Raw genomic sequence first — 20,502 nt, forward strand, 5'->3', positions numbered from 1 at the left:
CAGATGGCTGTAATCTTTGGGTGGAATGGCAGACTGTGGGAAGAGGTTAATTTTAGCAGGAGAAGGCGGTGCAGGGGAGCCAAAATGTTCTTTCTTAAACACAGTTTCCTGATTGTTTGATTGTCATTCAAATAGATACTGCCTTAGAAAATGCAATACTATACTGTATAAACATGGAACATGAAGTACCTCTCTGTGGACTTACTATTTTGTTGCTCTTTTTGATCCTGTCTCCCACACTTATTATAATTGTAATTTCTTTTTCAGCCAGATCTAGCCTCTTATGTGTGGGCAGTTGAAAATGAGATGTGGGTAATTTGGATGAAGAAAAAGAAAAAGAAAAAGAAAAAAACTGCTAATAACCTACGATTTATTGAATCACTGTTCAGCTGCTGGCATATCTCAAATGACTCTGCAGATGATCTCTAAAAAAAAACCCAAAACAACAACAATAAACTACTAAACTAATTGCTAATCAATTAACAAACTAATCAAGAATATTCAGAGCTCAGAGAGATGGCAGTGGTGCGCTTCTTCTGACCTTGGTGTTTCTCTTTGCCCTCACCACCACCAACCAGTCATGGCAGATGGCTGCCCTCCCCTGTCATTCCTTCCTGTTAAAAGGGATTTTTTTCCTTCCTGCTGTCGCCAAGTGCTTGCTTATAGGGGTTGTCTGCCTGTTGGGGTCTTTACCATCCAATATATGAATTAGCAGTATATAAATTGAATTGAATCGAATCAAATCTCTGATTATGTCAAGATTGTTTGCCAGTGGAAGGCTCTGGAGGTCTACTCTCGGCTATTCACTTAATCAGAAATCAGACCTGGCATTTGTGTTTTCTGTGCTGCTTTTTCTACTAGCTAAACAAAATCCAAAATCATTTTTCTTATCTTTTGACTGGGTAGGCAGGATACTATGTTTGCATGAGCTCAGTCAGTCCAGAGCTATAACCAGCCTGGTTTCCAGCTGTAAACCATTCCACTCTTTCATGAAACCAAACATTCAGAAATGGAAGAAATGGAAAACACAACATTACATTTTGGACATCTTTTATTTTTAAATGGGCAGCACAAGAGCTACGTAGAAACAGGAAATATTCTGTTTCTACGTAACTCTCAGCAGTGTCCTTGTCCAGATTTATTTTATTTATTTAACAAATTTGAAAAGATACAATAGAAGGCAGTATTTCATCAAGGATGTACAATTTGTTTCTCAACATATCACAACATCAGAATGTCTCTTCATAACCCTGAAATGAATTGACCTTTGTGGTTTAATCAATTGCAATAATGGAGAATGCCTTTTATTAAAGCACTGCCATATAATTACAATCACAATATTTTAAACACAGTTCAAAATTGAGGAAAGGAGACTGGTGCACACACCATTGAAACAAAAAAAAAAAAAAAAAATGACATCAAGCTGTCACCAAGAACGGGCTTTCTCCATATCTTTTCCATAAAATGAAATGTTATATTTTCAGTTTCTGTTAAGCCAAACACCAACAATTTTGGATATTTTTCTTTGTTACAGCATTAAAGAACTTTTAAAAAGGGTGTCTGGTATAAGAAACACAGCTCTGGTGTACAACAATCAACATGCCCTCTGACTTGTTAACTAAACCATGTTGTAAATATCAGATAATTTATCAGATTGTCTGGATGATAAATGTTTGGTTCAGTATCAGGTCCAAATGTGATTCCTCCACTGTGACTTATGCATCTTAATCCCTCCTCCTCGATGTTGGCATCCTTCCATACGGCCATCCACTGCTGCCTATTCTGGTTCTCTGAATGTATTAAAGATCTGTTGCACAGAACCATCTGGATGGAAGCAAAATACATGGCTTGAGGCCGGCAGTCCTGGGAATGAGTTTCACCTTGGCTCACTCAGAGTGGAGCGGCCAGAGGACTTTGGTGATTTTGGATACTGAGTGTAATTACAGAGCAAATCGTGGAGAAGTCAGTGGAGTTTGTGCACTGAATGCAGTAATCAGTGCTCTGTTTGATTCTGTCCACTGTGAATGCAAACAATGTCCCTACATAATGTTTTTACTTGTTTATAAGAGATAAGACTTCTGTAATGGTAAGCACAAATACTCATAGGATACAGCCATACTGAACCACAAATCCTGAAACTACCAGTGTTATGATGATCTTTTCAGTTGTGCTGTGCTTAGAATGTATCTTTATTCATAAGGTCTATAGGTAGGGGGCCAAATAACAGGTATATAAGATATAATTCCCTAAAAACATTATTCTACCAACCTAACTCACTAAACATCCTAAAATTGCCCTAGGAATCCTTTAATAAAAATAACACCAATCCAATACATTCGCAGTGGCACATACACAGAATTGTATAAAGATCATAAAGAGAGTTTTTGCAAGTTATGAAATGCCATTCAGTGTTAATAACAACTGTTGTTTTAGAGTTTACTTGTAGTAAGCTGCAGAAAGCTTGCATTTCTTTCCCTTCACAAGTTGTTTCAATTTTTATACGTGTGAGAGGAATAGTAAAGTGGAATAAGCTCACAAAGTCTTTTGTTGATTTGATTGTGTGTATTTGTAATCAGATTTTCAGCATTTGCAGGATCAAGAAAAGTGTCATTACAAGTGGCAATGTCATCTACGAAACATCAATAATGCCACGTTGCTGTAATTGTGGACGGAAAGGACCAAAAGTGAAATCTAATCTAAAGCTGCATCTAAACACTAACATCACTCGAAGAAAGATGAAGATGGTTGTTGCATGACATGATATATTTTCTGTGTGTATAGAAATGTGGCAGCTATTCCTTTTTGTTTATGCTGAGGTAGTATTTTGTCTTTGGGGTGAGAGTGGATGTGGTTTAGACTTGGTGGCTTTCTTTTCTTTACTTAGGCCTTAATTACAAGCTAACCTAGGAAACTTTCATAGAGGAAATTGAGAAACACTGATTTGGGTTCAAGAAACATCATAAAAGAGCAAGGGCGATCATTGCAGTTGCGTTATTTTGGAAATATTAATCTTTTGACGTTTTCTTCTCCTTTTTTCGCAGTGACATTTAGAATAAGATGAAAGAGGCGGTCATGCTGTGAATTTAAATCGAATGAAAATGAGGAGGTGGAATATGCTGGTAGAAAGAAATCGAATTTGGGGGCGTTCCTCTTTCGCCTTAAAAGGGGGAACTTGACACTGTGTCAGATTATGGGGATTTCTCTTCCCGGAGATTTGGCCAGCAGGGGAGTAAACTTTTTCCTTTCTTAAATCTTCCTCAGCTACTTAATGTGTTTTTGAGTGCAACCCACCTCATTCTGACCAGTTTCCCATAAAGAACCTTCCAGTGAAAGGGGTGTTGCAGAGTGAACTGGCAACCGAATGTCCCGGGGCAGGTCCTGACATTGCGTCGCCAAGAGTCCGGAGGCTGAGGTTAGTGTGGACGTTTCTGGGAAAACCTCTAGAGCTCCGATTTGCCAAAGGGGAGACCTGAGAAGAGGCAGATTCGCTTTTCCTCTGCACAGTCTAAGCGCAGATTTCCAGCTCAGACTAACTGTCTTGCATTTTGAGGGATCTTCACTATTTCTGCAGCCAGAAGACTTATTGTTGAGGGAAATAAACAGAGCCCAAAAGAACTTTGACTAGTTGAGACGTAATTAGGGCGTAAACAAATTTTGCATTTTGGAGATGTGACGTGGTCCTTAACTTTTCACTCTAGGACTCTAGGATTTTATTGAGTGTATCCCGCGGTGATAGATTTTTTTTCTGAGCCACTTGAGGATGTTTGCAGATTATAACTGCAATGATCGACGCTTCTGATCTTCTGTTCTGTGAGTTGGAAACGAAAGTGCTGCTGAGATGAAGTTGTAGATCTGTGCTCTGAACTCTTCTCGTGTTCGTATTGTTTGCCAGATTAAAGGCAGACAGCAACGTGGATTTCCTCAGTAGAAGTCATGCTCTGAAAGTGGTCATTGGCAGATTATGTGCCGATCCCGCGCGCGCTGCACTCTTCATCTGGAATTAATTGATTGTCACCCTCAGATGCGCTAAAGACGCACAGGTTCAAGGATCCACCACTGGATCTTTGCATTTACGGCAGTGAGTGTTTAGCCTACTTTAATTTCACACAACAATGAGGGGTTTTGTTCTCAGTTTAGCTTTGATATATCTGCTTACCTGGACCCAAGCCGACAAACAGACTCACCTCAAGCGGGTGCAACTGCGCCGACGCTTTCAGGGACGTTTGCGCCCTGGATATGCTTCGGCAATCTCGGTGCACAGCAACAAGAACGCACAGAATGTGCAGGCAGACGAGGCGATTCCGCTTACCGCCAGGTCGGGGAACCTGGAGGGAGTCAAGAAAGCAGGAGGCCGGTTGCGAAGGATAGGGACGAATGGACAGATTGGCTTGTCCCGTCAGCTGACAGATGAAGGTACTCCAGGAGCCAGAGCCAGAGTTACCCGCATGCCCAGCAGCGCCGGGTCACCAAATCTGCTGGCCAGCTTTGCAGGAAAAAACCGAGTCCTCGTTATCTCGGCGCCCCATGACTCAGACGGCTACTACCGACTGATGATGTCACTTCTGAAGCCAGATGTCTACTGCGAGCTGGCAGAAAGACACGTCCACCAGATAGTCATGTTTCACCAAGAAGGAGAGATGGGAGGCAAGGTCCGGAGAATCACAACAGAGGGGAAAGTGATGGAGGAGCCACTAGATACTGCACTCATCCCCAGACTAATGAACTTCCTAAAACTAGAGAAAGGTAAGAAGGTAGACAGCATAAGCCTCTGTCTCAACTTGTGCATGGGTCAAAACGTCATTGCAGGTGCTGATATTAACCATATCATATCCTTAATCTATTAATGTGTTGAACTGCAGGCAAGTTTGGAATGGTGCTTCTGAAGAAAACCCTGCAGGTGGAAGAGAGATATCCCTACCCTGTGAGGCTGGAGGCCATGTATGAGGTCATTGACCAGTCACCCATGAGGAAGCTCGAGAAGCTCCGCCAGAAAGGCTTCATCCAGAAGTGTAAAGGAGCAGGTGTGGAGGGACAAGTGGAAGAAGGCACACTTGCAGGTGAGAATGACCATGATAAACATTTTTTCAATATGTTTGTTTTCACAGCAGGGAAATCCACACTTTTTAGTTTTAAAACTTCTTAATTAACATTGAACCTTTCTAGAATATATCCATGGTGCAGTGATTACCACATGTGCCCTATAAACAAAAGATCTTTGGCTTGAGAGCTGCAAACAGACTTGTACGATCTTAGTGTCAGTCTGCAGCCTGGATAAACTGGATGGTTACACCAGGAAGGGCAGCCATGAGATCAAGTTGGCACTCAACCTTTCCTCAGGTTCTAGACCAGTTTGAATAATGTGAATAATGGCACTAAGGGTTTTCAGGGGGCTGGCAGCTAGATTTGTCAGCTGTTACAGTGTTCAGTGCCCTCCTATAAACTACAACAACTTCCTCACTGTAAAAACCTTTATGGTACTGGTAATGTAGAATATAGCTTTTACTAAGCAACACTGTCAGTAGTTCATTATAGTTCATTACTATCTCAGATTACTGCCTAAAAGATTCTGTGCCATTATAATGCATTGCCAGCTGAACCTTAACCCTACTCTTAGTCACGCAGTCTCTTAAAAACACCTCATACAGAAAACAAATTCTAAACATCAAATAACTGAAAAACTCTCACAACACTGTTAAATCCAGGATTTAAACCAAAAAAAGAAAAAAAAATTCCTCTTTGTAAAATTATGTTGTATCTTGCTGTTCATATTTTTTATAATATCGTTTACAGTGTGCAGCTGTACTCAGAAACAAAGTTGAGTACAGTATATTACTGTACTAAAATTCCTGTAGTTTTACAAAGGTTTTTTTTTTTTAACAGTATACACTGATGACGCATACCATTAAATTGTTACATAAGTACAATGTAATGTTACATTTAATGGAATCTGCTCAAATTAAATTTGCTTAAATAGTATACATTCAGTTTATACAAAGCACATTTTCCTTAGGAATTTACTATTTCAATTAAAAGTTTGAATTTGAATTTAAGTTAATCTTAAATTGTATTTATTTCAGTTGTGTTTTATTCAAAATTATTGCTTCATGTTTATTAGGGTGAATAATCTTTTTTTTGAGTGTATGCAAAATGAAATGTTTACCTGTGATCTCTGTCTCCATCTTGCCAGTTCCTGACACACCTACAATAAAACTAAACTCAAATAGCAAAACAACCCGACCTACTACAACCACCACCAGAACAACAACTACACAACCACCCACAACTACTACCACTACAACAACAACAACAGCAACCCAGCCCACGACCACCACTACGACTACTACAACAACCAGAGCAACAACAACTACAACGACAACCAGAAAACCAACCACCACAAAAAGGCCCACTACTACCACCACTCAGAAAACGACCAGAGCTCCTACCACAGCCCTGTGGCTCCCACTGCCAAGAACTACCGCTGATCCATACTACTACAACCGCAGAGAGAGGGAACGATACCCACCGAAAACCACCCCAGCTGGAGATAACCGCACTGACAAACTCAACAGAGATCCACACAGCCGCAAGCTACCCATCACACATAGACTCCCAAAGACCAAACCCACCAAGAAGAAGAACGGTGGAGACAAGGTAATCTGTAACATTCATTTTAAAGATAGATTTAATAGATTGACTTTGTATTTTAATGGGTTTCAGATTCATGCTATTTATAGAATACAAAACACCTGGGTATATATTAGTGCTAAAACCATACATTACATAAATTTATAAATAATATCCATGAGTACATATGCAGCACACTTCTTGCTGATTACTTTAATTGCTTTTCATTGGAGCTTTTCAAATGAAATAGCTGTTTAGCAGCCAACATAACTCATTTCACCATCATTTTTTGTGTGTACAAAGAAAAGTTTACCACGACACCAGCTCAAGACCAAATCATTCTCACAGTGTTTGAATCAGTGAACAAAATGAAAAATAATATCTGCTTTTGTGCGTAGGTGTTGACTAACGAGTATGAAGACAAGTATGAGCCTAGCAAGCCAACAGCAAGCAATCCAGAGGAGCCAGAAGTCATCACTGTTATCACTCCTACCAGGAAGGGAAAGCACGATAAGCATGACAAGAAGAAGAAAAAGAATGACAAGGGTGCCAAGAAAGCCGACAGAAGAGGAAAGCCAGGGAAGGAGGGAAAGATCGGGGGAAAGAAAAATGGAAAGAAGGCGTCAAAGTACCCGGAGAAAGTGGACTATCCAAAGCCCACTAAAAAGCCAACGCCACCACCAAAGAGTGCCCTTGCCTCCTTTCTGGATTACTTTGAAAACAGGAGGCGGCTGCTGGTGAGAGCATGACATAATACTGACAGTTCATAAGAGGCTCTTTCACCTGGCAAAACTCCAGGTTTCGAGCTTTGGCCAGAGCACCATCGCTAAGTGTGAGGACAGGTTTAACATTTTGGCCAAAGTGCTTATTTGATTTCTTGCCAAAATACAGATGAATACAAATATCAGACCATGGGCATCTGGAACAGTTGCTTATTAGTCTATTATATGTCAAACACAGCCACTTCCTGATAAGCAGATAGCATGGACTTCTCTGCACCCAGCCAAAAATGGCTCCAACAGATGAAGCATGATATGTGATTTAATTTCTGATTTAGCATTACCTCAGTAATTCATTGATGTTGCCTCCTTTCTGTAATAATCTAAATATCTCCTCAGTAATTAACTGAGTTTTCTGTCAAATACAACTATCAGCCAGCTTTATGCTAAGCTAACTGGCCAATAGCTATAACTAATATATCTATCTATCTATCTATCTATATATCTATATCTATATCTATATAATATATTTCCCAAACAAACTCGAGAATGGGATCAATCTCTTCATCCAACTTGCAGCAAGGAAGCAAATAAGCAAAATTCCCTAAAATCTCAAACAGTTTCTTTAAAGAAACACATCAGCACTACAGTAATGAATGCAGCAATAAGAGAAATTAAAAGACACAGCCATCAGCCAAACTCATTAGTCAAACATGAAATTAGTGCTTTTTTTCTGGACTTCAAATTTTGATCGACTTGATAGGTTTTGAGTTGGGAAGTTGAGCATTACACCATTCTGAGTCACTGAGCAGCTGGCAGTGTGGAGCAGAAGGAAGTGACCTACAGTTGGTGCGGCTCCAATAAGGAAAGACTTTGTTTTCCAAGACAGAGTACTGAAATGTTCTAAAGACTCACATCAGGACAATTTATTGTTGATTGATTTTTCACTAGTCAACAAACAGGTAAGCACCTCTGTACCATTTATTGTACAGTGTCACTTCTTTATAGTGAAGTGGTAGGGTAGGTAGCACAACCATCATCCAGGTATTTGAAAGACTGCACAGCTGTGAGCTAACAGACTGTGCGGCTCTGTTTTGCAGCCAGTATAGATTCTTATCACAGTGGTGCTGTGAACAGGCTGGGAAAATATGCCCCATCGTCCGCCTACAGGTTAATGTAAACATCACCTCTGCAGCACACTGTATTTGCACGCGCGCGTGTCACAGCATACACAGGATACTCTAACCTCCCTGTTTCCACTCCCTCCCTTCCTCCAGCTGATTACATCCCCCAGTGAGGAGCTCAGTATGTATGTTCAGCAGAGGGATGAGTACCTGGAGTCTGTGTGTGAGATGGCCATCAGGAAAGTTTCTATCATAACTATTTTTGGCTCTTTGACCAACTCCACCATGAAAATCGACCACTATCAGATAGGTAAGTAGTTCCATATGCAGTATGAGAGGGTTCAAGAAGTTTTTGTTTTTTTGCTCCTTGTTTTGACATGGTATATGCCACAATCGCTATTAACTGTAGCAAGTCTTTCAGTTGCTCAGCCAGGCACCTTTTTTGAATAGCTCATGTGGCTCTCAATTTGGAGCAGATGTTTTCCGGACGTGCAGCATTTCTCAACTGCAACATTTTGAAACAATGAAACATTTTTGAAGTTTCCAGCACTGAAGATGGAGTTCCCAAACAGCCCTTCCATGCAGCAAAACACTGCAGTTAACCAGCAGAAGGCTGTAATTCTAAATCAAAGTCATGTTTCCGCTGTCAGTAAATCTTCCTTAGGATGACAGAGTCATCATAGATCCAGCTAAATGCTTTTCCTGTCATTTTAAGAGCTGCCGCTTTTCTGTTCTACTTTGTGAAGACACAGAATACTCACATGTAGTATGAGGAAAAGGTTTATTTTTATTGCCCCGATCTACAACAACAGCCATCCCAAGTTGTTTTATATACTAAAGACCCTGCAATACAAGAGAGAACCCCAATGATCAGATACCCTGCAAGTAAACATTTGGTGAAAGTGGGGAGGAAGAACTTTTTAACAAGAAGAGATTTCTGACAGAACCACTTCAGGGTGAGACAGTTGGGCAAGTGAGGAGAAAGAGAGGAGAAAAAGGCACAACCTGCTGGAAAGAGAAGACAAATAAGTGAGCAGAGAAGCTCAGAGAGTTGTTCAGTGCGATGCTCAGAGTGTTTTGCAAAGTCCCCCATCAGCCTGAGCCCACAGCAGCATGACTGAGGGATGATTCAGGGTTTCCCGATCTAGCCCTGACTGGAAGCAATATGAAAGAATGTAAGAAATAGGATCTGTCTTTCTAGTCCTGTATTTCAGATCAGTAGAAGGCTTTGGGAGGCAAAGGTAATGTCATCTTAGATGAAGTTCTCACTGACCTCACCACTAATCTCCTTCACAGTGAAACTCTTTCTCTTACACCGGAGGGTTGTTGATAACAATTGTGGTTATCACCAAAAAGGAAAGCATTTTCTCTCTACTTAGCACTGAAATAAACAGACTCGGGCATTCTGTCATAAATGTAAGCAAGTTTGCATGTTTTTAGGAATACAGTAGACGTGGTTTGCCTTAAAAATACCATTTTTCAGGGAAATGTTGTGTGAGTGCTGTCCATACTGAGACTGTGGCAAGGAAAAGTGTCTCCTGCCACATCTGCTGTCCTGTCCTTGTTTTACCTTCCTCACATTATGTCAAACTAGATGTGTTCAGCAGAGATCTCTGCTCCCACAGTGACATCCAGAATGCGCACCGACTCTGCCAAAGCCACAGTGTTTTGTGCTTCTCTGTGCAGGTGATACTAAACAGTGTTGACCTCTGAATTCAGTGATGTTAGATTCGGCTCATTTACCGGCGCTTATTTTAGTAATTATACTTTATTTGTAGCTAGAGGTAGGAATGCCTTCAGCTTCCAATCCAAAATGTGATGAGTTCAGCAGCTATGAAGTACAGGAGTCTGTATAACATGTACCAGGAGAGCAAACCAGAGTGCATACCTTTCCTGTGCATCATCTCCTGTGGAGTTGATGTGTAAGCTGGAGACATTTAATTCATCACACCCACATGCACACAGAGAGCAGTTATAACAGTGCTTGAAAACCTACTTGTTCAAATGCAACAAAACTGCTGCTGTGTTTGTGAGACGCACTGCGTCATTGGTGCTTGGCTTCTATTTTGAGACATTTTATAGCCGTCTCAAACCAGAGGCTGCGGTTGATGTGTGTTAACTGCTCTTTGTTAAGCTTTTTAAGTGTGTCACTCAATGTGCAGATGAGGTTTTATCCAGACATAATGTTTTTATGTAGTCACATTGTTGTGGCCCACCTCTGTTGGTAAGTCTTCATTCATTTTAATTATGAAGGCTTGATTTAAGTTTAGGTTAAGCTAAGCAACAGTATGTAAATGAATCTCAAGAAAGTAAATGGAAGTCAACATAAGAGTCCTTGGAAGTGAGAGAAACTCACTGTGTGCGATCACAGTGCACAGACAAACAGCTGGTCCTTTCAGCATTGCCCCTCCTCTGCTTACAGTGACTTCATCTTTGGGTTGTAGCCTGGTTGGCCACGTGTGTTTTGCATATAGACCATATTAAAGAGTGCTTGCTGTACATATCTGTGTGTACAGTCTGTCCTCTGCCACCTACATGTACTGGGGGTTTCCTGACGTGATTGCTCATACACATTACACAGCACAGACAGACACACACACACACAGACGACACAGACAGACAGACAGACACACACACACACACACACCAACACACACACACACACACACACACACACACACACACACACACACACACACACACACACATCACACACAACACACGGAAGGAGCTATGATTAAAGGCTTTGGTCTGCATAAACACCAGCTCCATTAGACTTCTGAGACATCCAACCCTTTTAGATCTCAGCTGCTGTGTGTCCAGTTTGTCCCCGATTCATTCTGCATGCTTCAGTTCTGCTCTTCACTCAAGAGTCTAATTCTTAAACTTCTCAGACAAATTTGTTAAAGGAGCAGTTTTTTGAAATCAGCATAGATGACTAAACTACAAGAGGAGTAAGCATGTTAACTGGGAAACAATTGCTCTTCGTTTTACGTTAAGAAATACGACTGTAACATGTCTTAAGCTGTTTTTGTATCTGCTCTGTACTTTTCTAGCGACTACTACAACAACCAGAGCAACTACAACGACAACCAGAAAACCCACCACAAAAAGCAATCACTTGGTGACAGTGAGAAGAAGAAGAAAAAAAAACAAAAACAAAAAAAACTCCTTTTGAACAGGAAGAAACCTCAGGTTCAGTGAGAGGCAGCCATCTGCCACAACCGACTGGCAGTGAGGGGAGGGAGACATGACAGAAGACAGATTAACCAATAGTGTGCAGTTTTCCTTCTTTCCCCAATTTTCCCCAATCTGATATTCCGGGCAATATATTAGATTTACATTTGACTTTTGGACCATTTCACTAAGATTCCAAATACAATAAATGTTATGTTCCTTTGATTTTAACAGTTAATTGATATTCTTTAAAGGGGAAATTAGTACCCCCTTTAAAGTAGGAAAGTAGACATTGAATCCTTCTAATGTGCCTTTATTTCTCCAGGGAATGACAAGCCTATGAAGGGCTTTCGTCAGGAAGACCTGGTGAACCAGGATCTGATCACAGAGCTGAGGAAAGAGTTTGGCATGACCTACGAGGAGTTCTACATGGTCCTCACAGACACTGACATGAGAGTCAAGGTAGAGACTTACTCTTTCTAAGCAGTATAGGAGGATTATGTGAAGGCTGTGGCTCTATAGTGTAGTGGTTTGCACATTTGCCTAACAGTGAAAGATCCCTATTTAAGTACCAGGAGGAGGGGAAAAAAAATCCCTTGACAGCTGTGTCGGGAAGAGCATCAAATACGCCAAATTAAACATACAAGTATACCTTTTGTAGTGACTTGTGAATAATTTAATTCAGGTTTAGGTAAATAGTGCCAGACCACAGTCACATCAAGGCATGTTATATTGACAATAAAGGGGCAGCCAAAAGTAGCTAGTATGTGATGGGCAGCCCCATAACAGAATGGCCGTGCTGTGTAGATCAATTAGCTTGTTGAATACTTAAATTAATGCGGTGTGAATTTGGAAAGCATGTAAGTCAAGCAGTTTTTTCACTCTAAAATATAAAGATGTCCCCTAAATGAACCACACACACTCACGTCTTGATGCATTCTCAATCATCCAGGAGATGATTGGAGATTCACACACACTCACATTTTTTGTTTTGAAAAGAAGAGAGTTATAAACATATACTCACTGAGTGTGACGGTGTCGAGGAAGAAGGTGGTGTGGTGAGCTTTTTTGAGAACTGTAGTTTCACGCTGTGATGAAATTCTTAAAAGTTACATGTTTTTGGGCAGCTCTCATATTTCACACCAATTTCAAGTCCTGTTGGAGGGACTTGGGAATGCATTGCTGTCAATCAATATCCTCTCAAAGAGCCATATAAATATACATGTGTGTACCCTTGTCCTTGATCTAGCACAGCTGATTTAAATGGCTAAATAACCTCCTCAGCATGTCTTGAAGTTCTCCAGAGGCCTGGTAATGAACCAATCGTTTGATTCAGGTGTGTTGACCCAGGGTGACATCTAAAACCTGCAGGACACCAGCCCCTGAGGCCTGGAGTTGGCTGACCCTTGTATAAAAGGCCCCAAAGTTCTTAGGATAATTCTATTGGTGTTCATAAGTTTATATAAGTTTATTTACTGTTCATTTAATATTCAATCTTCTGTCAGTTTGGGCCAGCCCACCGTATGGTGACATCATCCGGTTAGTAAGGTGGGCAGTTTAAGGTCCGATGAGCAGTGTTGGTCCGGTGGGGTGCACTGATTCCTGTGGGATGTTATGTAAAACCACACACATACACATGCAACTGTTTTACAGCCCCAGAAATTGAGTTGTGACAATAAAGTGCCTTAGACCGAACCTCAAGCTCCTTCTTCTCTACTCTGCGACAATTTGCCCTTAAGTTGTGTTCTGGCTGACATACCGGGGTGACCGTAGTGCTCAAAGACTGAATCAGTGCCACAACCGTGCCTATCCTTGATATCTCCACTACAACCCTAATCTAGAGGAAATAATAATGAGAGAGAATAATCTTTAGCCTAAATATGAGAACTGTCATTAATGTACCTGTAAAGCTTGAAGCAGAGAGATAAACAGCTGTCAATATAGGCAAAGATAATGTGGATGGGCATACAGATATATCTAGTGTTCACTTGATATGTCTACACTTGGTTTCTACTCCAAATTAACTTTGTTTTAACTGTTGCAAGTGCAATGGTGAGATACCAAAATTAAATGGTCTTGTTTTAGTAAAGTGTTAAGAAAACACAAAACAAGGTGTTAAAAAAATAAATGAGTAAATATATATTTGTAATGCATCGGTGCCCAATAAACATGCAGTGAGGTACATACGTGTAAGCTAAACAGTCTAAACATATGATGTCAAAACCCTGTGACATTCCAAACAGCCTCAGCTCCGTGTTATGTTTAGGACTAATTAGTACATGCTAACAAGACGGTTAGCATGATAGTGATGTGTTGCCATTGTGAGTAACTATAATAGCAGGCTCACACTAACCTTTAGGTTCAAGCGCCACCATCTCAGTCTCAAAGAGCCTTTAACAAGCATTTGCAGTGTAAGCTCTTCTCAGTCAGCTGCACTGTAAATAGCTGACATGACACGAAGAGAAGAGAAGCAATGCAGGGAAATGGAAAACACTCATGAAAGATATCCCCCTGTAGATTAGGCCACGTAACATAGCCAGCATCGGTAAATGCTTCTTTTTAATGTCTGTTCTGACTCTGGGGAACAAATATTTGTAAAATATTGTGAAAGTAAAGGCAGTACTGGGTATGGCTGTTACACATGTACATACAAAAAATAAGAAGGAACCAAGTAGAGCAACAATGTAACCAATGCAAAGTGCCTTTGGATGCACACACACATCCAAAGGCATTTCTTTGGAAACAGGAAAAAACACAGAAGAAGACCCAGGAAAGCAGACATGTCATGGTTATTTCAAAACTAAGTTACAGCGTTATTGGACAAGACTGTTGCCATGTAGCATATTCACCAAGACTGCATGATCAGCTGTGTCAAAAGTCCTGCCTTCCTGGAACATAGCCTTAAGGGATTCAGTCACTGAATTGTGAAAGACCTCTAAATATACTATGGTATTTTAGCAGGGAGGATTTTAATCGTACTTTTTTACTTGCCCTTTCACATAGTCTTGACTAATACTTTTAAACAGTCTTGATTAACAGCACTGCTGTTGGTCGGTTGGTCCTCTTCCAGTGTTCACTGATTCACAACGTATCTGCTTACACTTCCATTAAATCTTTCTCTTTTCTCTGCCCTAATACTGCCAACATGGTGCTTTTACTAAAACACTGTTTAAATTTACACAACATGACATTTTCTCAACATCTGTGTATAAGAGTGTGTGTGCATGTGCCAGGATAAATCACCAGCCTGTTTTTCGGACAGATTCATCAAAGAGGCCAGTGTTCACATCCTGTGCTGTCAGCAGCAGAGACAGAGGAGTCTGTGAATGTACACGGATGTGGGTGTGTGTATTAGACAGAAAAAGGACAGAGAGCGCAGTGCAAGGAAAGGTGTGAAAGAATCAGAATGGCAACTTCAGCATGTCCTGAGGAAGATGTGCAAGTGTGTTACATTTTTGTGCGCGTTTCAGATGTTCGTGTTATGACCAGTTAGGATGAAATGAGATACTTGGTTTTGCTGCTTCCCAGAAGTTGTTGCAAAGATTTGCTGGGATGTGGTAAAGCCCACACCACATTTACTAACATGCATAACTTCATATAATCACATTACTGGAAGGAGTTTCACCATTTTCATGCAGTGGATTTCTATTTTAATGCCCGCTGTACTGTAGTGTTACTTATTGTTTTATTTTTTGTCGACAGGGATTTTGATTTATTTATTCTGTGGTTTCACCTCGGACTCGACCTTTGGGAGAGTATGACTGGTTCTTGTCAATCTTGTTTGTCAGCAATCCTTTGAGGTTCCCATTGCCATGAAGGCTGTATTTAACTACATCGACACCTTCTCCTCCCGAATCCGAGAGATGGAGCAGCAGAAGAGAGATGGAGTGGTCTGTAAGAAGGAAGACAAGCCCAGATCTTTGGAAAACTTTCTCTCCAGGTGAGGATTTCTGTGGAAATATAGGGCATGACCAAAACACTTTGGATGTACAAACATTAAAACCTTTTTTTCTGACAAAGACATCTTAAGAACTATCAGCAGGGATTTGCTGATATTCACCCATGAGTGAGATCAGTAAATAAAGCCTGTAGACAAAAGATGGACAGAGCCACTGATTCACTGATCCACTTGCTTTGAAAACCTTACATTTTAGCATTATGGTGTGGTGTTTTTCGAGACACAATTCAGGTTGAGAAAGTTTTTAGCTAACACTAGCAAGCTTGGTTAATAAGCTGCAATCATAAACTGTTCGGGGATCACACAAGAATGGATTTGTGTACAGGAATACTGCTGTGATTGTTTTACATTTTTAATTTTGATTATTTTAGTCATAGTCTTTTGAATATTTAGTTTTAGTCATAATTTAGGCATCTGAAATATTGTAGTTTCAGTCTATTTCTATTTTTAGTCTGTTAAATATCATTGAAAGTGTAAAGGTTTGTTTCCATCTTATTTTCCTTGATATCAAATGTGAAATGTGTGCATATGCTCACTCTCCTCTTCCTCCCAGGTTTCGATATTTTGTCACATTTTATGCACAGGGCAATTACCTCTGACTGGGTCACTTCCAAACTCGTCCCGCCTTTGTACACAGCTTAAATATTTCTGATTGGATCTCACATTTTTTATTTTTTTAGACCAAAGTATCAATATATTCCATCGCACTTTTTTGTCTCGTGCACTAGTTTTTAGTTAGTTATTGTCTCCCTTTCATCATGAAAACAAAGGTAACTGACAAAAATTATGACAAAAATAATTGGTCTGTGAAATTAACACTGGATAAGAGCACCCATGCTGATGTAGCATTAACTTGTAGCTTAAAAATAACATGCACAAACCATTCCATGGGTGCAAGATTTCCATGACAAATTGAGGTATTCAGTACAGTTTCTATTACAACATTTTATTGAGATTGATGCCATATATAGGTTGTTCCCCCAAGGATCAATATAGTCTGTGTAGTTGGAATTACTGGGTGGTCCCATCATGCTGTGTCCACATCAGTCAAATATCTGTTGCAGTCAGCTGGACCACAATTAAATAATTCTGAGCAGCACTTGGCAGACTGCAGCAGCCTGCATGTGTGTGTGTTCCATGAAAATCAAAAGTAACAAAAACCCTGCCATTCCTCAAGGCTGAATCATTTCAGTCACATTTTCTCCTGGAGATGTCTAAAGACAGGCTGTCTTTTGTTGCCATAGAGACCTGAATCCCCCCCGAACACAGTGTAGAGATCTGGCAGGTTTTTGACCATAATTCCGGGTTGTCACCCTCTGGCAGTAATAAGGGGAATATGTAGCACACAAGCACAAACTCCTTGTCTTGGTACAGACCTCTCACTGCGGGACCAAAGTGCCACTTAAATCCGGACTCAAATTTGCTGTGATTGCAGGTTCCGATGGAGACGTCGCCTGTTCATTATCTCCGCTCCCAACGACGAGGAGTGGGCCTATCAGCAGCAGCTCTACGCCCTCAACAGCCAAGCCTGCAATCTGGGTGAGTCACCAGAAGTCAACCAGTTTAACTTTTCAGAGGTCACTTCAGTTGCTAAAAGCTCAAATATGCTCGCCACCCAAGCTCTAATTGAGTCTCTCTGCTGCTTGGTGCTGTTTAGGTGGTGTAGGTTTTTTTCTCCAAAATCTGCTGCCTGCTGCAACCAAAAAACAAATCTATAAGAAACACAGTTGCAGGTTCAATGAACCAATTGTTAGTGTGATTAACACTCCTTAGTCTAATTCATCGTAAACGGTCACGATGTGCCTGTTCACTGTACTCTGTACCCTATAAGAAATGTTGTAAGAGATTGAACAACTGACCTTCCTATTAGTGGAAGATGCACAGCCGCCCATAACAATCTTCTGTTCCTGCAAGTCTGAAAGTACAAAGATTCATTTCCTGGGAAGAAATACCTAAAAGAGCAGAACTCTTTATGAAACTTCCCTCTGATGACATGTTTATTCCAAGGTGACCTGCTCTTCACACGGGCCTGTGTCATGTCCCTGCTTGCCAAAATGTTAGTCAGAATATTCATGAATATGTTAATCAAATGAAGAAGCAATGAAATCAAATGAACAAGTTATGTTTTTTTGTTTACTGCAACTTTCCAGACGTTATCAGCCTGTGTTTATGCACATGAGCACTATGTGTGTGTTAATGCATGTTCACCAGCGGATGTGGAGAAGGATCCCAGATGACGGAACTGGCAAAAAACTGAACTGTTTTTCTTTTCCTCCCCTGGCAGGAGACTTTTCAGCCGGCCAGTTAGTCAATTTTTCCACAGCAACTTGAAAGTTATTACGGCACATCTCAAAAAGAGGCATTTGTCTAAACTTTGCAAATCTCAACAACCTGATACGTTTGACAGGTTTGTGGAAGACACATGTAAACTTTAAATAGCCCACGGTGAACTTTCCTTCTCTGTGAAACCAAATAACTGCTGTCAGCAGGACTTTCTGCCCAAGATGAACCTCACGCTCTTGTTTTGTTTGCACAAGCTGAAGATTTTGGACATTTCTTCCTGGCTCCCTTCAGACTTTTGTTGCTTCTGCATATTCATACAGGTTAACATAGGCTGTAAAAAACACTAAATGGTCTTTCACGTGTATGAGCTTGACCTTGAGTCAGATGTTTTATTTGTAACAATCAGCCATTAAATCTACAATTACATTATATCAGTTTCTGACCTTAAGGGCTAGTGAACAAGATGACAAGTAATCTTTCACTGCCCTCTCTTTTTGAATGTTTCATGCCTGTTTCACCTTCAAACACACATACACTGTGTGTACACAGGGGCATTAAATAGGGGTTTATATTTAAGCCAAAGCAAATTTTTACAACCTTGCAATGATAAAAAATATTTTTAGCTTACTGTTGATCTGTGAAGCATTAACAGATTATTTATCATTTGTCCTAGCTTATAAAGCTCTCATGAAATATAACTTCCTAGAAAGTGCTACCATTTATTTGTTTGAGTGTACACTGTTTTTATTTAAGTCAAGTCAGATGATTGAAAAAAATCAGCTTTTCTTGCTTTATCACTAGATCCAGTTTAGGTTCTACTGGGACTTTTTTCCCTTCATGTGTTGCTCTTGGCTGGTTTAGCACCCAGGGCTGCCCCCTCGCTCCCTCATCCCACACAAAGGCCTGTCCTGCTGACTGGGCTGAAGGCCTGAGAGGTTTGATCCTGGTATTCAGCACTTGGCACTCACCAAGTGAAGCCAGCGTTCTCCTGTGTTTAACGTGGGCTTTCTCGCTTCAGAGGAAACAGCTTTTTTGGCAGGGCTTTCTGGACCACCATCACATTCTCCTCCCTTTACCTAGAGACCAGTGCTTAGGACAGTTCCAATAACAAATAAGTAACAATCAGCCTAAATAAGCAGACTGATAAGGAACAGTTGGTCAGCATACTGCTGTTCTCATTTGTAGTCATGCTGTTGTCTAAAAATTGTTTGCCTCATTCTGATGTCTTTTCAAAAAATGGTTGCCATGGTTACACAGGCCTGAGGCACATCGCCATTCTGAAGCTGGTTGGCACAGAGTCGCCAGATATGGGCGGAGTCTTGGAGCTCTATCCTATCAATGGTAAGAATATTTAATACAAAATAGTGAACAGATATATTTTCTGAAAGCTAAGGTCTCTACTTTTTTGGTATCTGAGTTCTGTGTGATAAGTTTAGAGGAAGAGAAAAATGTCGATGTGCTACATCTATTGTGAGATTCACTCTTTAATACATTGTTCCTAACCTGATCCTCTGGTCCATCCAGGGAGTGCTACCGTGGAGCGTGAAGGGCTCTCAGCTACCCTCGTGAAGGACATGAGAAACTACTTCCAAATCAGCCCAGAATACTTCTCCATGCTGCTGGTGGGGAAGGATGGCAATGTCAAGTCCTGGTACCCCTCACCCATGTGGTCCATGGCCATTATCTATGACCTGGTAGATTCTATGCAGCTCCGCAGACAGGAGATGGCCATCCAGCAGTCACTTGGCATGCGCTGCCCTGAAGATGAATATGGTGGCTATGGTTACCATCAACATGGATACGAACACAGTTATCAGGATGGCTATCACCAAGGGTATGGTTACTAACAGGTGTGTGCTTTCCAATGATGCACACTGGCCTGCAGCTGGTCCTTGGTGCTACCTTCCTTTGGCCCAAAACCTTTTTGTGTCTTTCCCATCTCCCACCGGGCAGTTGGCACAGACGAGTATTTTGTAGCACTTAGTGAAGGGAAGAAAAATGCTTTCACATATCCAGTTCTTTAACATTCCCTATATAGCATAGTACGCTGCTTTATACTTAGCAGCGTCAGATCTGGTTAGTCAGTAAATTTATGGATGAACCTGAAGGTTCAAAGATGGATTGCGTACTTTCGTTTTTGCCGGGTTTTTTTTGTTTGTTTCAACTTAAAACATTATTGCATCGTCTGTCATCTCTAGCTGGCTTTTTTAGGTCAGACTTACATAGTTTCAGCACACACGTTGATTTTGTGGATAATAGAACATATTTATTGGACATCTGTTGCATTTGAAGTGCAGTTACCAATAATATTATTAAAAGCATCACATTATTTCTCTTTTGTAAAGTTTCTGTTGCTATACATTGTTTCTATTTATACTCTGTTTCTGTATGGCTATATGAAAATAAAATTTTGTTTACTACCAGGTTCTTTAGATTATTTGTCTCACTTTCAGTGCCAATGCACTGCAATAATCTTTTGAGCAACACCTCCCCCTAGTGGCAAAACTGGAAAGATATTTCCAAGTATATTTTAGTGGTCATGTAATGACTGAAACAACCTGCCGTACTTGAAATATCTACAGTAGTTTCAGACCTTCTCAACTTACTGTCCCCTCAA

General features: G+C 40.7%; 1 protein-coding gene across 1 annotated transcript; it reads left to right on the forward strand.

The window, feature by feature from the left end:
• The first annotated feature begins 3,182 nt into the window (after positions 1 to 3,182).
• On the forward strand, positions 3,183 to 20,305 carry ccdc80 (coiled-coil domain containing 80). Its single transcript, XM_042227769.1, has 10 exons — positions 3,183 to 4,743; positions 4,860 to 5,057; positions 6,188 to 6,651; positions 7,023 to 7,361; positions 8,621 to 8,777; positions 11,970 to 12,106; positions 15,433 to 15,584; positions 17,038 to 17,141; positions 19,143 to 19,226; positions 19,410 to 20,305. Exons 1-10 carry the CDS (start codon positions 4,113 to 4,115, stop codon positions 19,730 to 19,732), a joined length of 2,589 nt encoding a protein of 862 aa, XP_042083703.1. The 5' UTR covers positions 3,183 to 4,112; the 3' UTR covers positions 19,733 to 20,305.
• The last annotated feature ends 197 nt before the right edge of the window (positions 20,306 to 20,502 follow it).

The sequence above is a fragment of the Haplochromis burtoni genome, unplaced genomic scaffold (assembly GCF_018398535.1).
Source record: "Haplochromis burtoni strain Fernald_Lab_line unplaced genomic scaffold, NCSU_Asbu1 Contig_280, whole genome shotgun sequence".
NCBI classification, from domain to species: Eukaryota; Metazoa; Chordata; class Actinopteri; order Cichliformes; family Cichlidae; genus Haplochromis; species Haplochromis burtoni.

Coding starts and splice junctions, on each gene's coding strand:
- ccdc80 (XM_042227769.1), top strand. CDS start 4,113: ATGAGGGGTTTTGTTCTCAGTTTAGCTTTGATATATCTGCTTACCTGG. Junction 4,744..4,859: donor CTTCCTAAAACTAGAGAAAG/GTAAGAAGGTAG, acceptor GTTGAACTGCAG/GCAAGTTTGGAATGGTGCTT. Junction 5,058..6,187: donor GGAAGAAGGCACACTTGCAG/GTGAGAATGACC, acceptor CCATCTTGCCAG/TTCCTGACACACCTACAATA.